This window comes from Anomaloglossus baeobatrachus, chromosome 6 (assembly GCF_048569485.1).
Source record: "Anomaloglossus baeobatrachus isolate aAnoBae1 chromosome 6, aAnoBae1.hap1, whole genome shotgun sequence".
NCBI classification, from domain to species: domain Eukaryota; kingdom Metazoa; phylum Chordata; class Amphibia; order Anura; family Aromobatidae; genus Anomaloglossus; species Anomaloglossus baeobatrachus.
Window position 1 is genome coordinate 505,221,734 of NC_134358.1, and position 15,810 is coordinate 505,237,543.

A 15,810-nucleotide genomic window follows, 5' to 3' on the forward strand; every position below is an offset into this window, starting at 1 on the left:
CCCAGGAGAGTGAGTTCCGACACCACTGAAACAGTGCCGGCACTCGAGGTGAGTATTATGTTTTTATTTTAACAGGGCAAACACTCAGATTGATAAGGGGTTGTCCCGAGTAGTGGACAACCCCTTTAAGGAAGACATTTCACTTTTTTCATTTATATGTAGCTTCCTATTTCATAATAAATTGGCTGAAACTGTGATTAAAACATTTTTTTTCTCTCCACTACATTGTAGACACATGGGCCTCTGAATTGTACCGCGCCCAATATGATTTATTCACGTCCTCTTGGTTTCCCCTTCAAACAGGAGTACGTTAACAAAGATTCTTCCCTGGGGTCTATACTTGACATACGAAGGTAGCGTGCACACAGAATTTTTTTAGGAGATTTTGGAGCAAAAACAGAGTGGAAACTCTACAATTCTTCCTTTAAATCTCAAAAGTCATCAAATGTTGAGTTTCCGTACAGTTTTTGTTACAAAAACTCAGCAAGGACTCCGTGTGCACATAGCCTGATGCAGGTAAGAGAAAAAAAAAGCAACCACCTACAGAGAATGGCAAAACCAGGCTTTTTCAGCTTCATCTGCTGAGACTGATGTATCTTGATGAGACTTAGGGGTACTTTGCACACTACGACATCGCAGGTGCGATGTCGGTGGGGTCGAATAGAAAGTGCCGCACATCCGGCATCGCTGTCGACATCGGAGTATGTGAATCCTTTTTACTACGATTAACGAGCGCAAAAGCGTCGAAATCGTATGATCAGTGTAGCGTCGGTCATTTCCATAATTTCGGAAGGACCGATGTTACGATGTTGTTCCTCGTTCCTGCGGCAGTGCACATCGCTGTGTATGAAGCCGCAGGAGCGAGGAACATCACCGTACCTGCGTCCCGGCTGCAATGAGGAAGGAAGGAGGTGGGCGGGATGTTTACGTCCCGCTCATCTCCGCCCCCCTGCTTCTATTGGCCGCCTGCCGTGTGACGCCGCACAACCTGCCCCCTTAGGAAGGAGGCGGGTCGCCGGCCAGAGCGACATCGCAGGGCAGGTAAGTGCATGTGAAGCTGCCATAGCGATAATGTTCTCTACGGCAGCTATCACAAGATATCGCAGCTGCGACGGGGGCGGGGACTATCGCGCTCGACATCGCTATCATCGGCTTGCGATGTCGTACTGTGCAAAGTACCCCTTAATCACATTGATAACTCCTCACGCTTAACGTTTCCTGTCATTACAGTGCTGGGAGAGGAAATGAGCTGCAGCACGGGAGCGCCAGAGCATCGTACAAGTAGTGTTTGTGACATAAAATGCCCTGGAAGTAAAATAGGTATCAGGAAATAAAAACATTGACTAATATTGTATTTACGAGTGTCTGTAGGATGTCCAGAGTGATGTAAGTGATGAACACTGCTTGCAGGACGCTCTTCACGACTGTGGCTCTTCCATGCTGCAGCTCTTCTCTCCCGGCACTGTAATGACAGGAAACAAGGAGAGCGAATATGTCTCAATGTGACCTAGTGACACACCTCAGTCTCACAAGATTACACTGAAATAGCCTGTTTTTTTACATTCTCCAAAGTCATTTGCATTTTACGCATGATGCTGCATTATTATTGGAAAAAGTTAACTTCCCCAGAGAAGAATATCCATTAATGCCTCCTTGGTTGAAAGAGAAATCAGCATATTGGGCACAGTAAACTTCAGAAGACAATATGTCCACAATGGAGAGAATAAAAAGGGCAAAGAATATATTAATCAACTCTTTAGCCACTATATGATGAGGTAAGCAGCTACAAATAAAAGAAAAAGCAGCAAAAGGTCATCTTTGGGGCTATATTCACTCAAAGCTTTTTCGAGGTATTGAAAATAAATTTTCAAGGGAAAACCGCGTCAACCAATTTTTTTTCAGAATACGTTCAGGGTTTGCTGAACAGGTCTGCTTTTGTCTTTTAGCCACTTCAATTTTCCAAAAACCTCTAAATAAAATGAATCAGGGACCATTCTTTAGACCTTTTTTGCTCTGAAGCCACTTTATACTCAATAATAAAAGTGAGCGGGAAGACTTAAAGTGAACCTGTCAGGTGTAATATGCACCCAGAACCACGAACAGTGCTGGGTGTATATTTCTAATCCCTGCCTAACCGTCCCTGTATACGCTAGCATAGATAAAGAGACCTTTGGAAAAAGTATTTCTAAAGATCTTTTACCGTATGCTAATGAGCGAGGGGACTGGTCCTCTGGGCGTTAGTTCCCCGACCAGTTGCCCCCATTAACATACAGTGGAACCTTGATTAACCAGAACAATCCGTTCTGGGACTGTGCTTGTTATCCAAGTTACTCGTTCAGCAAAGCAAGATTTCCCATAGGAAATCATTGCAATGCAGACAATTTGTTCCACAACTTGTTAAATGTCCCATCCTGGTGCCCTATTGTGCCATTCCACACACGCACAAACACGCACGCACACACACATATTATACTCACCTTAACTTCCGTTCCCTCGCCGGCCTCCTGGAACTTGCAATTCGCCCGTACAAGATGTGTATCGGGTAACCAAGGCGACCGTCAAAGGCAGGAGCCGCTTGCCTCTGATAGGCTAGCACGCTGTCTTTTAGTAGCGCCTGACAGGGGAAGTTCCTCCCTTGTCGCGATAGTTACCGGATACACATCCTGTGGAGAGAGGACCTTCCCCCTGTCAGCCGCTACTCAACTGCAGCGCGCTGGCCAATCAGAGGCAAGCGGCTCTTGCCTTTGATGTCAGCGTGTTGGGAGCGAAAAGGTCCGGCATCGGTCGTCTTGGTTACCCGATACCTTCCGTTCCCTCGCCGGCTTCCTGGAACTTGAATGTAAGGTGAGCATATAATACTGTATGTGTGTGCGCGTGCGTATTTGTGTGTGTTTGTGCTAGCTTGTGTGTGTTTGTGTGGACTGCAAGTGCGGGTTAGAGTGCGGTGGATGTACGGAACCGGAAGTGTGTGCGGTGAGTATTGCTCGTACAGCAAGGCTTTCTCGTAAACCGAGTTACAAATTTACAGAAAGCTTTGCTCGTATAGCGAAATACTCGCTAACTGGGTTACTCGTTAAGCGAGGTTCCACTGTATTAGTAAGCTCCTGTGGGTGTGCTATCATGCTAATGAATACACAGCGTCACAGGATGATCTCACTCACCTCTCCGCCGCCATCGCGTCCGAAGGGATTTCGACTCAGTGTGCATGACCCCGGAGTTTGGGTCATGCACACAACGAAGCCGGGTGTACGCGTCCTGGGTTCAAACTGAAGTAGGGGATGTAGTAATATAGACGTTACAGTTTGGGATCACAAATTAATCTTTCTTTGAGAGAAAATATTTTTTTAAAAACAGGCAAGGAAATGTTTTACCTCACAAAAAGAATCAGCAGTGATCCCATGCTGTAATTTCTTTATACTCTTTTGCATCCTCCCCTGCCCAGGAGCTGTGGTATGATGAGACCATGTATCTGTATGGCCAGACACGGCCATTACACAGTACACAGCAGGGACACATATAAAAGATTATCTCAGCAAAGGAACATTTTTTAAATACATCAAATTGTATAAATTATTATTATTCCAAGATCTATTTATTAAAACCAACTTTAAAACTAACTTTAAAACCCCTTTAAAAAAAAATGCCTCTTTTTAGCATTTTGCAGGCATTTTTGGCCAAATAACATAAGCCTTTCGTTCATTGCTTAATTGATTTCCAATGGTGAGAAAATTGACCAAAAATGTTTAAAAAGCGCTAACATGGTAAAATAAAAAAAAAATAAAATAATGAAACAGCTAAAAAATGTCCAAGAAAAACCTAATATTCTTCAGGAAAATTGTAACGAAGCGTAAGCAAAGAAAAAAAGTGAAGCAACTGAAAGTGTTTGCTGGAGCATCTTCCTCCGAAACTCTGTGGGTTCACCTGCTTTAAAAAGTTATGTGTACTTACCTTACGTAGATTTCCCATCGGAACAAATGGAAGAGATTGCTAACCTTTTTTTTTTTTTTTTTAAGAGATTTATGATCAAGAGTGAGTCCGGTACAATAAAAAAAAAAACTCCTCAAAAAACTGAAAATACCCTAATACTATTAACCAAAAAATGGTGTTCTGAAGTTGTGAACATATTTAAACCAAGTATCTGCATCATTACTGCTTTCATTTGCCTCAAATCTTTCAAAACTGGAATATTATTCAATTCTCTCCGAAAACCTGCCTTGTAGTTAATGGATCGGCATTCTTTATAGCTAGGTTATTAGATTTCTGTTGTATGAACTTGGATCTTTTTTCACTCTGTGTGAAATTTTACTCTGCATATTGAATGTGTTGAGAACTGAGAGGATTCGTGCATAAGTTTCACTGACTCTTCAGTCGGCAGCGCCCTTGACCCCCTGGGGCACAGTGTCTTTTTACCTGAGCGTTGAACACTGTCTCGATGTCGTGAGTTATTTTATTACTTTTATAAGGAAATCTTTCCCCATTTTTACTGATTAAGTGAAACTTGTTCTATCTTGCTTATGAGTTAATCATTCATGAGATTTCTAGAGTGTCTTCTATAAGATATGAGCCACAAGTGCAAAGAATGGTCCTACTGTCACGCCAGGTACGGGAAAGTACCAAGCGAAAGAGGAAATCCTGTGTCTAGGGAAGGGGGAGATGGTGACCCCTGACCAAGCCTACCGCTGGGCCCTGGGATCACTGACCGCCCTAGATAGGTTCCGCACCCATGCGCCGAGCAGGATACCTAACCCTAGGCTGACGCGACAGGACTATCTGTCACCCGTGATACCTACAGATTAGTTTCATTGCATGTCTTCTGAGGTGTTCTCTTCATAATGAATAAATAATGATTGGTAAAAGCTGTCTTACCCACTATATACTATTGAGGCCCCCTTCACATGGCTGTATAAAAACTTATACATGTGGCACGGTCTGTTTTGACCATCTGTGCTTATTGTAAATCACCCGTCCGTGAGTATGTTTAAAATCTCGTGTCTCCGTGTTTTTCCAGTATGGATATAGAAAACAAAATTACAATACTTCTCCTATACTTTCAATGTTAAACACGTGGAGCACATGGACGACACAAGGACACTGATGACATCCATGTGCTGTACGTGTTTACTCAAACCTATAGACTTGTATTGGCCCTTGTCATCTGTGCTGCCGGAAAACAAGACTTGTGAAGATCACCATAGCTCTATAATGGGTTCGTGGGTTGTCCATAAAAAAACTGTTACACATACGGCTGTCACACGTACTGTGAAAGGGGCCTGAATCGGCTTCTTCTGTTACGTAGAGGACCCCACATACAATAGATAGCTGTGCATGGGGTCAGCCAATCAATTGGCCGGCACTTATCTCGATTCCTCCATACGCTGTAAAGCGCGCTCTACCAAGTGATCCTGTGCCTTCTACAAGCGAGTCCCTGTCTGACGCCTATGGTGGCATAACTCACCAAAAACAAAAGGATGTGTAGTCCAAAATGGACAAGCTCGATCTCTACCTTCCCCAATATAACCTTTTTGGGAAGAATCTGGAAGCCCCTATACAAATACACGGTTAGCCAAGCCTGCTGAAATCAACAGGTTTGTATGACTTTAGTATGTGAATAGATTGTAACATAACTTTTCTCATCTTCAGTAGTCTAAAGGCCACGTCTCACTAAGCGACATTGCTGCTGAGTCACGGTTTTTGTGACGCAACAACGATCTTGCTAGCGATGTCACTGTGTGTGACATCCAGCAACGACCTGGCCCCTGCTGTGAGGCCGCCGGTCGTTGCTGAATGTCCTGGACCATTTTTTCGTCGTTGCTCTCCCGCTGTGAAGCACACATCGCTGTGTTTGACAGCGAGAGAGCAACGATCTGAATGTGCAAGGTACAGGGAGCCGGCTTCTGTGGACGCTGGTAACCAAGGTACACATTGGGTAACCAAGCAAAGCGCTTTGCTTGGTTACCCGATATTTACCTTGGTTACCAGCATCCGCAGCTTCTAGAAGCCGGCTCCCTGCTCCCTGCACACGTAGCCAAGGTACACATTGGGTAACTAAAAGCAAAGCGCTTTGCTTAGTAACCCGATGTGTACTATGGTTACCAAGCACAGCTTCGTTACACAGGTCGCTGGTGGCTGATCTCTGTGGAGATCTGCCTGATTGACAGCTCACCAGCGACCATGTAGCGACGCTCCAGCAATCCCTGCCGGGTCAGATCGCTGGTGGGATTGCTGGAGTGTCGCTAAGTGTGATGGTAAGTTTAGGCTGATTTACAACACTGAAGGTCACATATGACAGATGTGGGTCAGCAGCCATCAATATCTGCCAGGAATAGTTGCTCCAAAAGATAAACAGAAAGCTACAGCTCCTCCTACTGCAATAAACCCGATACAAGGTGGAGGTATAGGTAGATTAGTGGGGGCGAGTGCACTCACCTTTTGGGGTTGTGCAATTACGGTTCCAACCATGGTGAAGTCTTGTAGGATTTTGGTCTGTCAGATGCTGCTTCTTTCCTAGTAGGACAAATAACACTGCAGGATACACAATGGTATGACACAAAAATACAGGCCATGGATGCTGCTAACTACAGTCCAGAGAACTGAAATGCTGAAGGTTTATCTGTTGGTAAGATATTCAAGCTCCATGTCATGAAAGGTATCTTCATCAGGTCTGTACAGGAAAAGTGCACAAGTATGTGATATAAGAAGTAGAAAAACTGCCAAGTATGGGGCCGTGTGACATAATTAGCATAAAACAGACAATACATACAATAAAAAATAAATTCATATGGAAATCCAACAATATAGACATAGTAATGAAAAGCATTAAAAGAAAGAAATTGTTTTCCACCAGGAGATCATAGAAACACTCACTGAAAAGCGAATGTACGTGGAACATTGACCCTCAAACAATTTCATCTTCCATTATGTCTCAATGATAATAGTAAATGACACTTTGATGAGAAATTAGAAGGTCACCCCAATTCATCCAAAGAAATCGCCTCTACGTAAAATCCTTACATTTCATCTGGGATTCTGACAACCTAAAAAAGAAAAAACACAAGCGTAGAACATTGACAAGTGCCACAAAAGTAATATCATATTACAACGGGTTCTTTATCCAACCTCTGGCTTGAAAATTCCAAACCAAGGACAACTGATTGAAACACTAAGAAGATATTCATCTGTGGCTCCAATGTCGTGAAGCATTGGCGGGTTTGTAGGGCTTTTTCCTCATTAATGATATGTTACATGGCGTAATACAGATAATTGCATTACTGTAAGAAAAGGAAATTGATTATTCATAGGCAGTAGTTGGCACATCTAGTTTGGACGTGGTGTTTTGTGCAGAGTGAGCCCCTTCAGTACCACAAGTGCTGTTTTAGGCTATGTTCACATGTGGCATCTTTTTGCCAGTGCATCTTGAGTGCACCAAAAACACACCGCTGCAAAAACACAACAAAAAAAGCACTGCGTTTTTACCGCGTTTTGCCCAATGCGTTTTTAAGTCAAATCTATTGACTGGAAGGGCTCCAAAACGCTGCAAAAAACGCAGAAATAATTGACATGCTGCATCTTCTTCAAGAACGCAGCCAAGATGCAACCAACAAAAGATGCCCAGTGTGGACAGCAAAACAGAAATTTCATAGACTTTGCTGGAGGAAGGACATGCATGCATTTTGGTGCATCTTTGTGATGTCAAAAGCGCACCAGAGATGCATCAAAAGATGCCCTGTGTGAACTTAGCCTAAAGACAAATAATAATGCAGTTTGTAAGAAAAGGGCAGTTTTGATGTTCTGAATAAGCATCAGAGTGGGATCTGGGGACATTATGCTTTTGTGAATCTGGCATAAGAAGACTTATAGACCACACAATGATCCCTGAGGAAATGACATTCAAGAGGAAGAAAGCTGGGAGCTTTTGTGCCTCCTATTCTCTGTAGCAACCCTAGATGTCAAGGTTAAACCCTTTGAGGCGTCACACATGACGTAGAAAATGTATCCATCCATATATGAGTTATTCCTATCTCCAAGATCCTATCCCAATATGTAGTGGGTGTTACAATATTAGCAAATACCTCAATTAGAAATATCCATGTCTCTTCCCTCATGTGCAGGGCATTGCAATTTATGTAACCATGGAAACCTAGGCTACTTTAATGCCCTGCACATGATGTAAGAGACATGGCCATATTAGAACTATACTACATTTCTAACTGGAGGTATTTGCTAATATTATTATACTTACACCTATTACATATTGGGATAGGGTCTTGGAGATGGGAATACCCCTTTCAGCTTTTAATTTACTTTACAATTTATTTTTTCCTTAGTCTTTATGTGAATCAAGTGAGAAACTTTCATTATTAACCTGGTACATTTCAATAGCAGATTTTTCAGGCCACCGGTGCAGATCCTTGAAGGTATTGGTTTCCTGCTTCATTCCTTACACCACAACATTTCAATATGATCTATCTAAGCTTTCACCCTTCTCTCCCCCCCCCTTTTTTTTTCTTGATAGGTGTAGCCGATGAACTAGCCCTTGCAGAAGAATGCAGACGTCGGGGACAGAATGCTTTGCCTTCAAGCAGTAGGTCTTCCAGATCTCACAAATCTTCAGGCCTTTCCAGGCATGGTTTCACCTACATTAGTGATGAGGAGGAGGAGGACAGGCCGCGAGGCTCAAATCTTATTGGGGATTCTCACCTTTATTCCTCAGGTGTGCAAAGAGAGAGCGGTGAGGAGGTTATAGATAATGATGTGTATATTACTCAGTCAAGTAAATGCACAACTTTGCCAGAGAAAAGGCACAAGCGTTGTTGCATCCTCCTGTAATTACAGGTTTCCATGTCTACAAGTAGTGAGGATAAACACACGCATTTTACAGCTGTTAGATTTATAAGTTATTGTTATTCCAGTGTTATAAAAGCTATTCTACACATATTGTTCTCATCTGCAGTTTACAGTTACAACAATCCATTTATAATGGTTTCTAACTAAGTAAAGGGGTTGACCACTACTTTTCTATCGATTTCCTGATCGGTAGAGGTGCGCCATTTGGCATCCACGCCCATCAGCTGTGACTGGCGGTGGTCGGATGTTCTCAGATGCTGCCAGAACACAGCAGCGCCGTCATTTCTATAGTGGCTGTGCCTGAGTACTGCAGATCCACCCCCTGTTCAAATGAATTGGGGGTGGATCTGCAACACCCACTACCAACACAGCCAGTATAGTTTTGACAGAGCTGCTGTGTTCCGGCAGCATTCGAGAACTTGGTGCCGAGTGTTGCACCTACACCGATTAGATATTGATGGCCTAGCCCAGGAATAAAATAGAAAGAAGCCGGCACTCATACCATAGATGCAGTGTCAAATATATTTTGAATGGTGGCTCATGGGTGACGTTTCTGTCAGTGAGACCTTTATCAAACATACACTCACTTGTCTAGGAGCCTGGAGGACAGGAGAGAATGGTGCACTGGTGAATTAGTGAGAAAGCGCATGGCTCCAGAGCGATTTCTTGCTAATTCATCAGCGCACCGTTCCCTCCTGTCCTCCTAGACAAGCGAGTGTATGTTTGATAAAGGTCTTGCTGACCGTAATGTCACCTGTACATACTCCCGTGAGCCACCATTCTAAATATATTCGACACAACATCTATGGTTTGAGTGCTGACTTTTTTCTATTTTATGTACATGGGAGGGACCATCCGGTGGCACGACCGCGTTCCTGAGGGAGTGCTATATTTCTTCTGCTCAACTCTCCCAGGAATAAACCATTGACAAAAAAAAGTAGTAACTATCCTCTTTAAATTTTGCTTCTATTAGCGATGATTTTCAGGCCTATTCAAAAGTTCATGAAACCCATCAAACCAGCCTTATGCTCGTTCGTTGAGTAATTTCCAATCTGATGATAGTTGGGACCTACAAACTCCCATTCCGTCACCATCAATCCATTTAAATGGGTAATACATATATATACATAATATGTAGTGTAAGAAGAGATGTAAACCATCACATTCTGACTTCATCTTATCCTAATCTAATACATGTATAGAGCATTTGATAAAACACAGCTCTGATCTCTATATAGTATTAAAAAGTCAGTGATCACAGAATTTAAAGGTCTTTTCTCACGGGACAGATTGACTGCAACTTGCATGGAGAAAATCTACTGAGTAAAGCCTGCTTTACACGTTGCAATTTCGCATACAATTTGTTGAACGTGCCGCACAAACGATTAACCCCCGTCACACGTACTTACCCGTCCATACGACCTCGCTGTGGGCGGCGAACATCTACTTCCTGGAGTGGGAGGGACGTTCGGCGTCACGCGGCAGCTGGCCAATAGAAGCGGAAGGGCGGAGATGAGCGGGACGTAAATATCCCGCCCACCTCTTTCCTTCCGCATTACCGGCCGGGAGCCGCAGGACACAGGTAAGATCTGTTCAATGTTCCCGGGGTGTCACACACTGCGATGTGTGCTGCCTAGGGAATATTGAACAACCTCACGTTCAATTCATGAGGAATGGACGACGTGCGTGCGATGAACGGATTTTCGTTCAATCGCAATCGCACGTACCTGTCACACACTACAACGTACCTTACGATGCCGGATGTGCGTCACTTACGACGTGACCCCGCCGACACATTGTAAGATACATTGCAGCGTGTAAAGCTGGCCTAATACAGGACCAGCAAATTGAATGAGCTTTAGATATCAGATTTTGACCTGCAGTGTGTGAATTTAAAATTCTTAAGATGAAACTAAAAATTGCACGTTTTGGTGTAGTATTTACTGAAGATTTTTTGCTACTAAAAATCCAATCCACAGAAATATCCACTTTTAGGGTTCACTAGTGTATAAAAAAATTTTTTCTCACTGGCCGGATTTTTTTCTCAGCAGCTATTATTTATTTCCAGGACCTTTTACAATGTTCTGTGCTACAGAATTGTAATGTATCCGCAAAAAACGAATGCACCCATTGACTTCCCCGATATACATGTCCACCCTCAGCATGTTGTGATTTTTTTGCTGCTTTTCAATACCTTTTTCTCGTCCGAGTTATACGCCAGTGTTAGGGAACTTAAAGGGGTTCTCTACTACTAGGACAACCCTTTCTGATTCCACATTTTTCTCGCAGGTAAAACAAAAAAAGCCTACACTCACCCAGTTCTAGCGGTGCTGGGGCTCACTTGTCATTGTGACTGGGTTGAGCGAGTAGTTGACTATTTGTACTCGCTGTGCTGTTAGTGAGTACTGTCCGCTTACTCACATATTCGTTATGAGTAGTGGGCTCAATGTAAGTCAATAGGAAATACTCGCTAAGTAGCAAGTAACCCTAAAGCCATACTTTTTGTGCGAGTAGCGAATAGTTCAGGTTACTCGCTACTTAGTGAGTATTTCCCATTGACTTACATTCCATCCGTTACTCATAATGAATATGCGAGCAGCGGACAGTACTCGCTAAGAGCATAGTGAGTATGAATAGTCAACTGCTTGCTCAACACTAATTATGAAGTCTTCTAAGCCCCTCTTCCAATCAGCGCTGGCTTCTGTCTCTCTGCCTTCGGTCAAACCAGTTAATAACGGGATGTGACCGCTGCGGCTGGCCCTCAATTCCTGTTTATTGCTCCTGTGTTTGAAGGTGGAGAGACAGAAGCCGGCGCAGATTGGATGCAGGGCTCGCAAGACGTCACAGCGTCACACGAGCCCCGGGAAGGCGAGCACCGACACCGCTGGAAAGATCAGTGGTTTTGCTGTGGATGCTGGAGAAATCTACAATACATTACTGATGGATTGCGGAATATGTGTTTCCCTTTCACATCCATTTGAGAAGTTCATAAATCATTCCTCCACTATCCTAAAAACAATGATATTACTTACTTTGATATCCACTTTGCGTGCCCAAATCTTTTGCATAAATATAGTGTAAATTGCAGCATATTTGTGGCACAGACTCTGCGACATAAATCTGCCGGAAAATTACCATTTTCGGCTATATTCCATTTTTATATATATATTTACAGTTGTTCTACAACAACATAAACTATGCCAAGATTGTATCTAATACCGCTGCACCACAATCCGCGTCCCATCGTCTCACTACAGATTGTTGGCTGCATTAATTGACCAGCGAAAATTCCAGTAGTTTTTGGCTCCTTATATTTAACTCCTAAGTTGATTTCTGAATCCTACCTTGTTAATATGTCGAAGTTGTGCAGCCTACATTTCTTACCATCCATATGTCTCACCCCGAGGGAATTCTGGAATATGGCCGTTGTTGTAAAGTGGAATGTGTGTGTTCTTCTCCCGATCGGCTTATCTCTTGTTATTAGTTAATCCCTTCCCAGAGCTGCACAGTCCGCTCTTATCCTCTCTTCGCTTGCGATGTTCCTCCTTACGCACATATAGCAAGTCTAAGGGAAGCTAACACACAGTATAAGAAGGCGGCAGCGACAGGTGATACTTCAGGCTGCAATGTTTGCCATGAAATTCCAGGTGCAAAGGGCAGATTCAGACTTGATATAGTTAGATATTCTGTATTTGCATCTTAAACGCCTTATTGAAGATGCATACACACGTGAGATGCCTGTATATGTGTTTCCTGGACACAGCTTATGTATAACTACGTAACCGAAATACTAACTTGCAAGACCTAAAAAAGTGACTTCTTTTATTGCTGCTGCCATTTATCCTAAATCACAGTAATGCTTCCTTGCATGACATATTGTAATCCATTGGGTTGTGTGAACACTAAGGAAGTGGATGACAATCGTGACATCTATCAGTCAGGATCATCCTTTTAAAAAAAAAAAAAACGGGAGGTGGTTATAGTTGCCTTCTGTACATGAAAGGGTTTTCCTCACTTTTCACATCAGACCATGTTCACATTTTGTTACATTTTGAGCAACAGACAAATGGAATTAAAGAGGTTTTCCCCCTTTCAGAAAATCTTATAGAATAACAAATCTCTTTTTACTTAGCGTCGTGAGCATGGCAGCCAATCAGTGACTCATTGGCTCTGCCCATGTAGACAGAACGCCCCTTCAGAGCCACTGAGCTCACAGATTGGCTGTAGAGATCACCGATTGGCGTCAGCGCTGCAATTGGTCTAGTGCCAGAGACTCGATGCTGGAACGAGGGACGGTGCGTAAAGAGCAGGTTGTTATTTTACAACAAACTGCACACAGGAGAATGATTTTCTAAAAGGGGACAACCCCTTTCATGTGAAAAAAAACCATCCTTTGCATTACTAAGGCAGCAGTGGGACCCCATTAATTGTTATATGGTCCGCATTTGTTCTGTTGAGTCAATGATTAGAACAGAGACCTAAAAAACCCAGATGGACCTCATAATAACAATCAGGTCCCTCTGCTTCTGTTTACACCAGTTATAGAGAGGATCCATTTTTTACATTGTTCTGTTTGTGTGTTCATTAAAATAAAACCAACCAATACATTCAGCGGAAATGTGAACATAGCATAAGTATACTCATTTAGGATGTTTAGATTTCCCCCTATCTTGTTACTTGCCACCATTCGGTTGATTCTTAGTTACCCATTGGTGCTGTTTCCTCCCCAAAAAATGGTAACTGTTGACAGATTTGGTACATGTACCACCATGCACCCCTACATAAATGTTTTAAGGAAGGGACTGCAAACAGCTAGATAATTTACCCGCTATTAGTAACAATTTTATGCAACTTTTTGGAGGGGGAAAAAAAGAAATTGGTCTGCCCAGTTTCTTTAGTGCTCTACTAGTACAGGCCGTGATAAACAAGCCTTTTATTAGTGCTTTAAGGGACTGTTTAGCAATAAGGAAGGAACTGATCAACATTAAAAGTAATTAATCCAGAAACAACATAGTTTAGAAGAATATAGGTATATTATAATATCATTAGTTTAAATTGGACTTTCTATTGCCGAAACTGTTGACTTAAATTGTATCTATTAAAGAATTAAGAGCAGCATATGCTAGAGAGAAGTGGAGCTCTGAGATAAATATGTGTATGTGATTTGGAGTAAATCCCGACAGGACTCTTGGTAGAGACAGTAGGAGTCCTGCTAACCCCAACCACACAGGCAATCTCAATCAACCTGTGTAGGTGGAGTTAGCAGGTCTCCTACTGTCTCTTGAAGGAGACTTGTTAGGATTCACTCTTTTTACTTAAAAATTCAGCACCAAATCAAAAACCTCATCAATTACAGAGCTCATGGTAAAATATTCCTATTTCTCGATCTTCATTTGATATTATCAGATCCCTACTGAATGTGATTCAACACTGGGTTGAATCACAAGCTTACATACCTCTAATGGGTTTGCAGAGCATTACCAGCTCAGTCTATAGTGGGTTGGTACAATGGGTATAAGTAAAGGTAATTTACTGCTAAATGTTTTTTGGAATTAATAGCCAGGACAAAAAAGTCTGGTGTTTTTCAATAAACATTCCAAAAATGTACATGATAAACCTTACAACCTGCCAAAGTTGTTCACAGACGATTTTTCCTCAGGACATAAAGAAGCGAGCAAGAGGAAGAGGCAGAAGCACCGAGAGGAGCAGAAGAAAATCAAGTCTTCCAAACCGTACCACTAACGTGGACCCAAAAGAACTACACACCATACACCGAAGAGCACCACCGTTCCATGGCCGCAACATTAACACCTATTTGTTTTTGTATATATATAATTTTTATTTGAAGCTTTGTCACCTTTATTAGACTGAAGGAAAGTGAGTAGAGATGGCTCCTGAAGCCGGTGGCCCATCGTTCTGCACACTGTGAATTAATTTCCCTCTGCTGGTACATCTTTACACTGTGCTCCGCAAATATAAACCTGCTCAGCACAGGGAATCGTCTTCACGGGATGTCGGATAGATTGCGGTGCCCTTGAGTTTGGTTCAATGCTTTTTGTTATTTTCCAGAATTTCGAAGGGTTTAAATTATATTGTGGTTGCACTAGTAATTTTTGTTTCATTTTTTTTTTTAGTGTATGAAGCAGTCGGTACATAAACGTATATAACATGCTTACTAGTAAAGGATTTTAGTTTGGCAGTAGTACAGGTTTGCCCATGCTTGTTAAAAATAAAAATCTGTGTACCCTGCCTTGGAAATAAATGTGCCACACTGGTTCATGTGGAATATGGTTTGTGTTTTTATTTTGTCCTATGAGGTGGGTATATATTATGTGAATCCAAGGAAAGAATATATATTAAAATTTCTTCAATGCTTTATTCCAAAATTTTTAAAACATATCCAGCAAGTCCATAAAAAATCCTTACCACCAACGCGTTTTTTGGCATCACATGCCCTTACTCATTCTCTATACTTTAGTCATGCACTTGATGCCTGAAACGCGTTGGTGTATGGGTTTTTATGGACTTGTTGGAGTAATTTTAATAGTTTTGGAATAAAACATTGAAGAAATATTAATCCACTTTCATTGATTTGGATTATTTCTTTTTTTGATCTACAAGGCATGCCAGGACATTGGCAAAGTTTTGAGCCCTGAGTATCTATCTATGGGGAGCTGGCTAGCTTCACCTCTACAATTAGTATATGAATGCAGACTGTTTGCTCTGATTAGGTTATTTGTTGCAAGAAAACTCTTAAAGAGGTTGTTTTTTAAAGACTTTCTTCCTAAATGTGTTGGTCTCACAAGTTCGTAAAACACGGGACATATTTGGATCACAATACTTGGCCCAGCTGTTGGGTCTCCTGACCAAAGCTTCATAGATGACTAATATGCAAATACCCTTTTCAGAAGAACGAGGACTTGATCTCTGGCGCCACCTTTTGGATGCAGCAATCTTAACAGTCAA

At 42.2% G+C, this 15,810-nt stretch overlaps 1 protein-coding gene across 3 annotated transcripts in view; it reads left to right on the top strand.

Moving 5' to 3' along the window:
- DNAJB6 (DnaJ heat shock protein family (Hsp40) member B6) overlaps positions 1–15,130 on the top strand; it is a 127,767-nt gene extending 112,637 nt beyond the window's left edge. The window contains exons 9-10 of one of the 3 annotated variants that reach the window (XM_075315446.1): positions 8,513–8,728; positions 14,504–15,130. In XM_075315446.1, the coding sequence (XP_075171561.1) occupies positions 8,513–8,728; positions 14,504–14,586 (299 nt within the window). In that variant the 3' untranslated portion in view covers positions 14,587–15,130. The remainder of the gene's footprint in view (positions 1–8,512; positions 8,729–14,503) is intronic. The other 2 variants (XM_075315448.1, XM_075315447.1) reach the window with 2 other exon arrangements.
- The last annotated feature ends 680 nt before the right edge of the window (positions 15,131–15,810 follow it).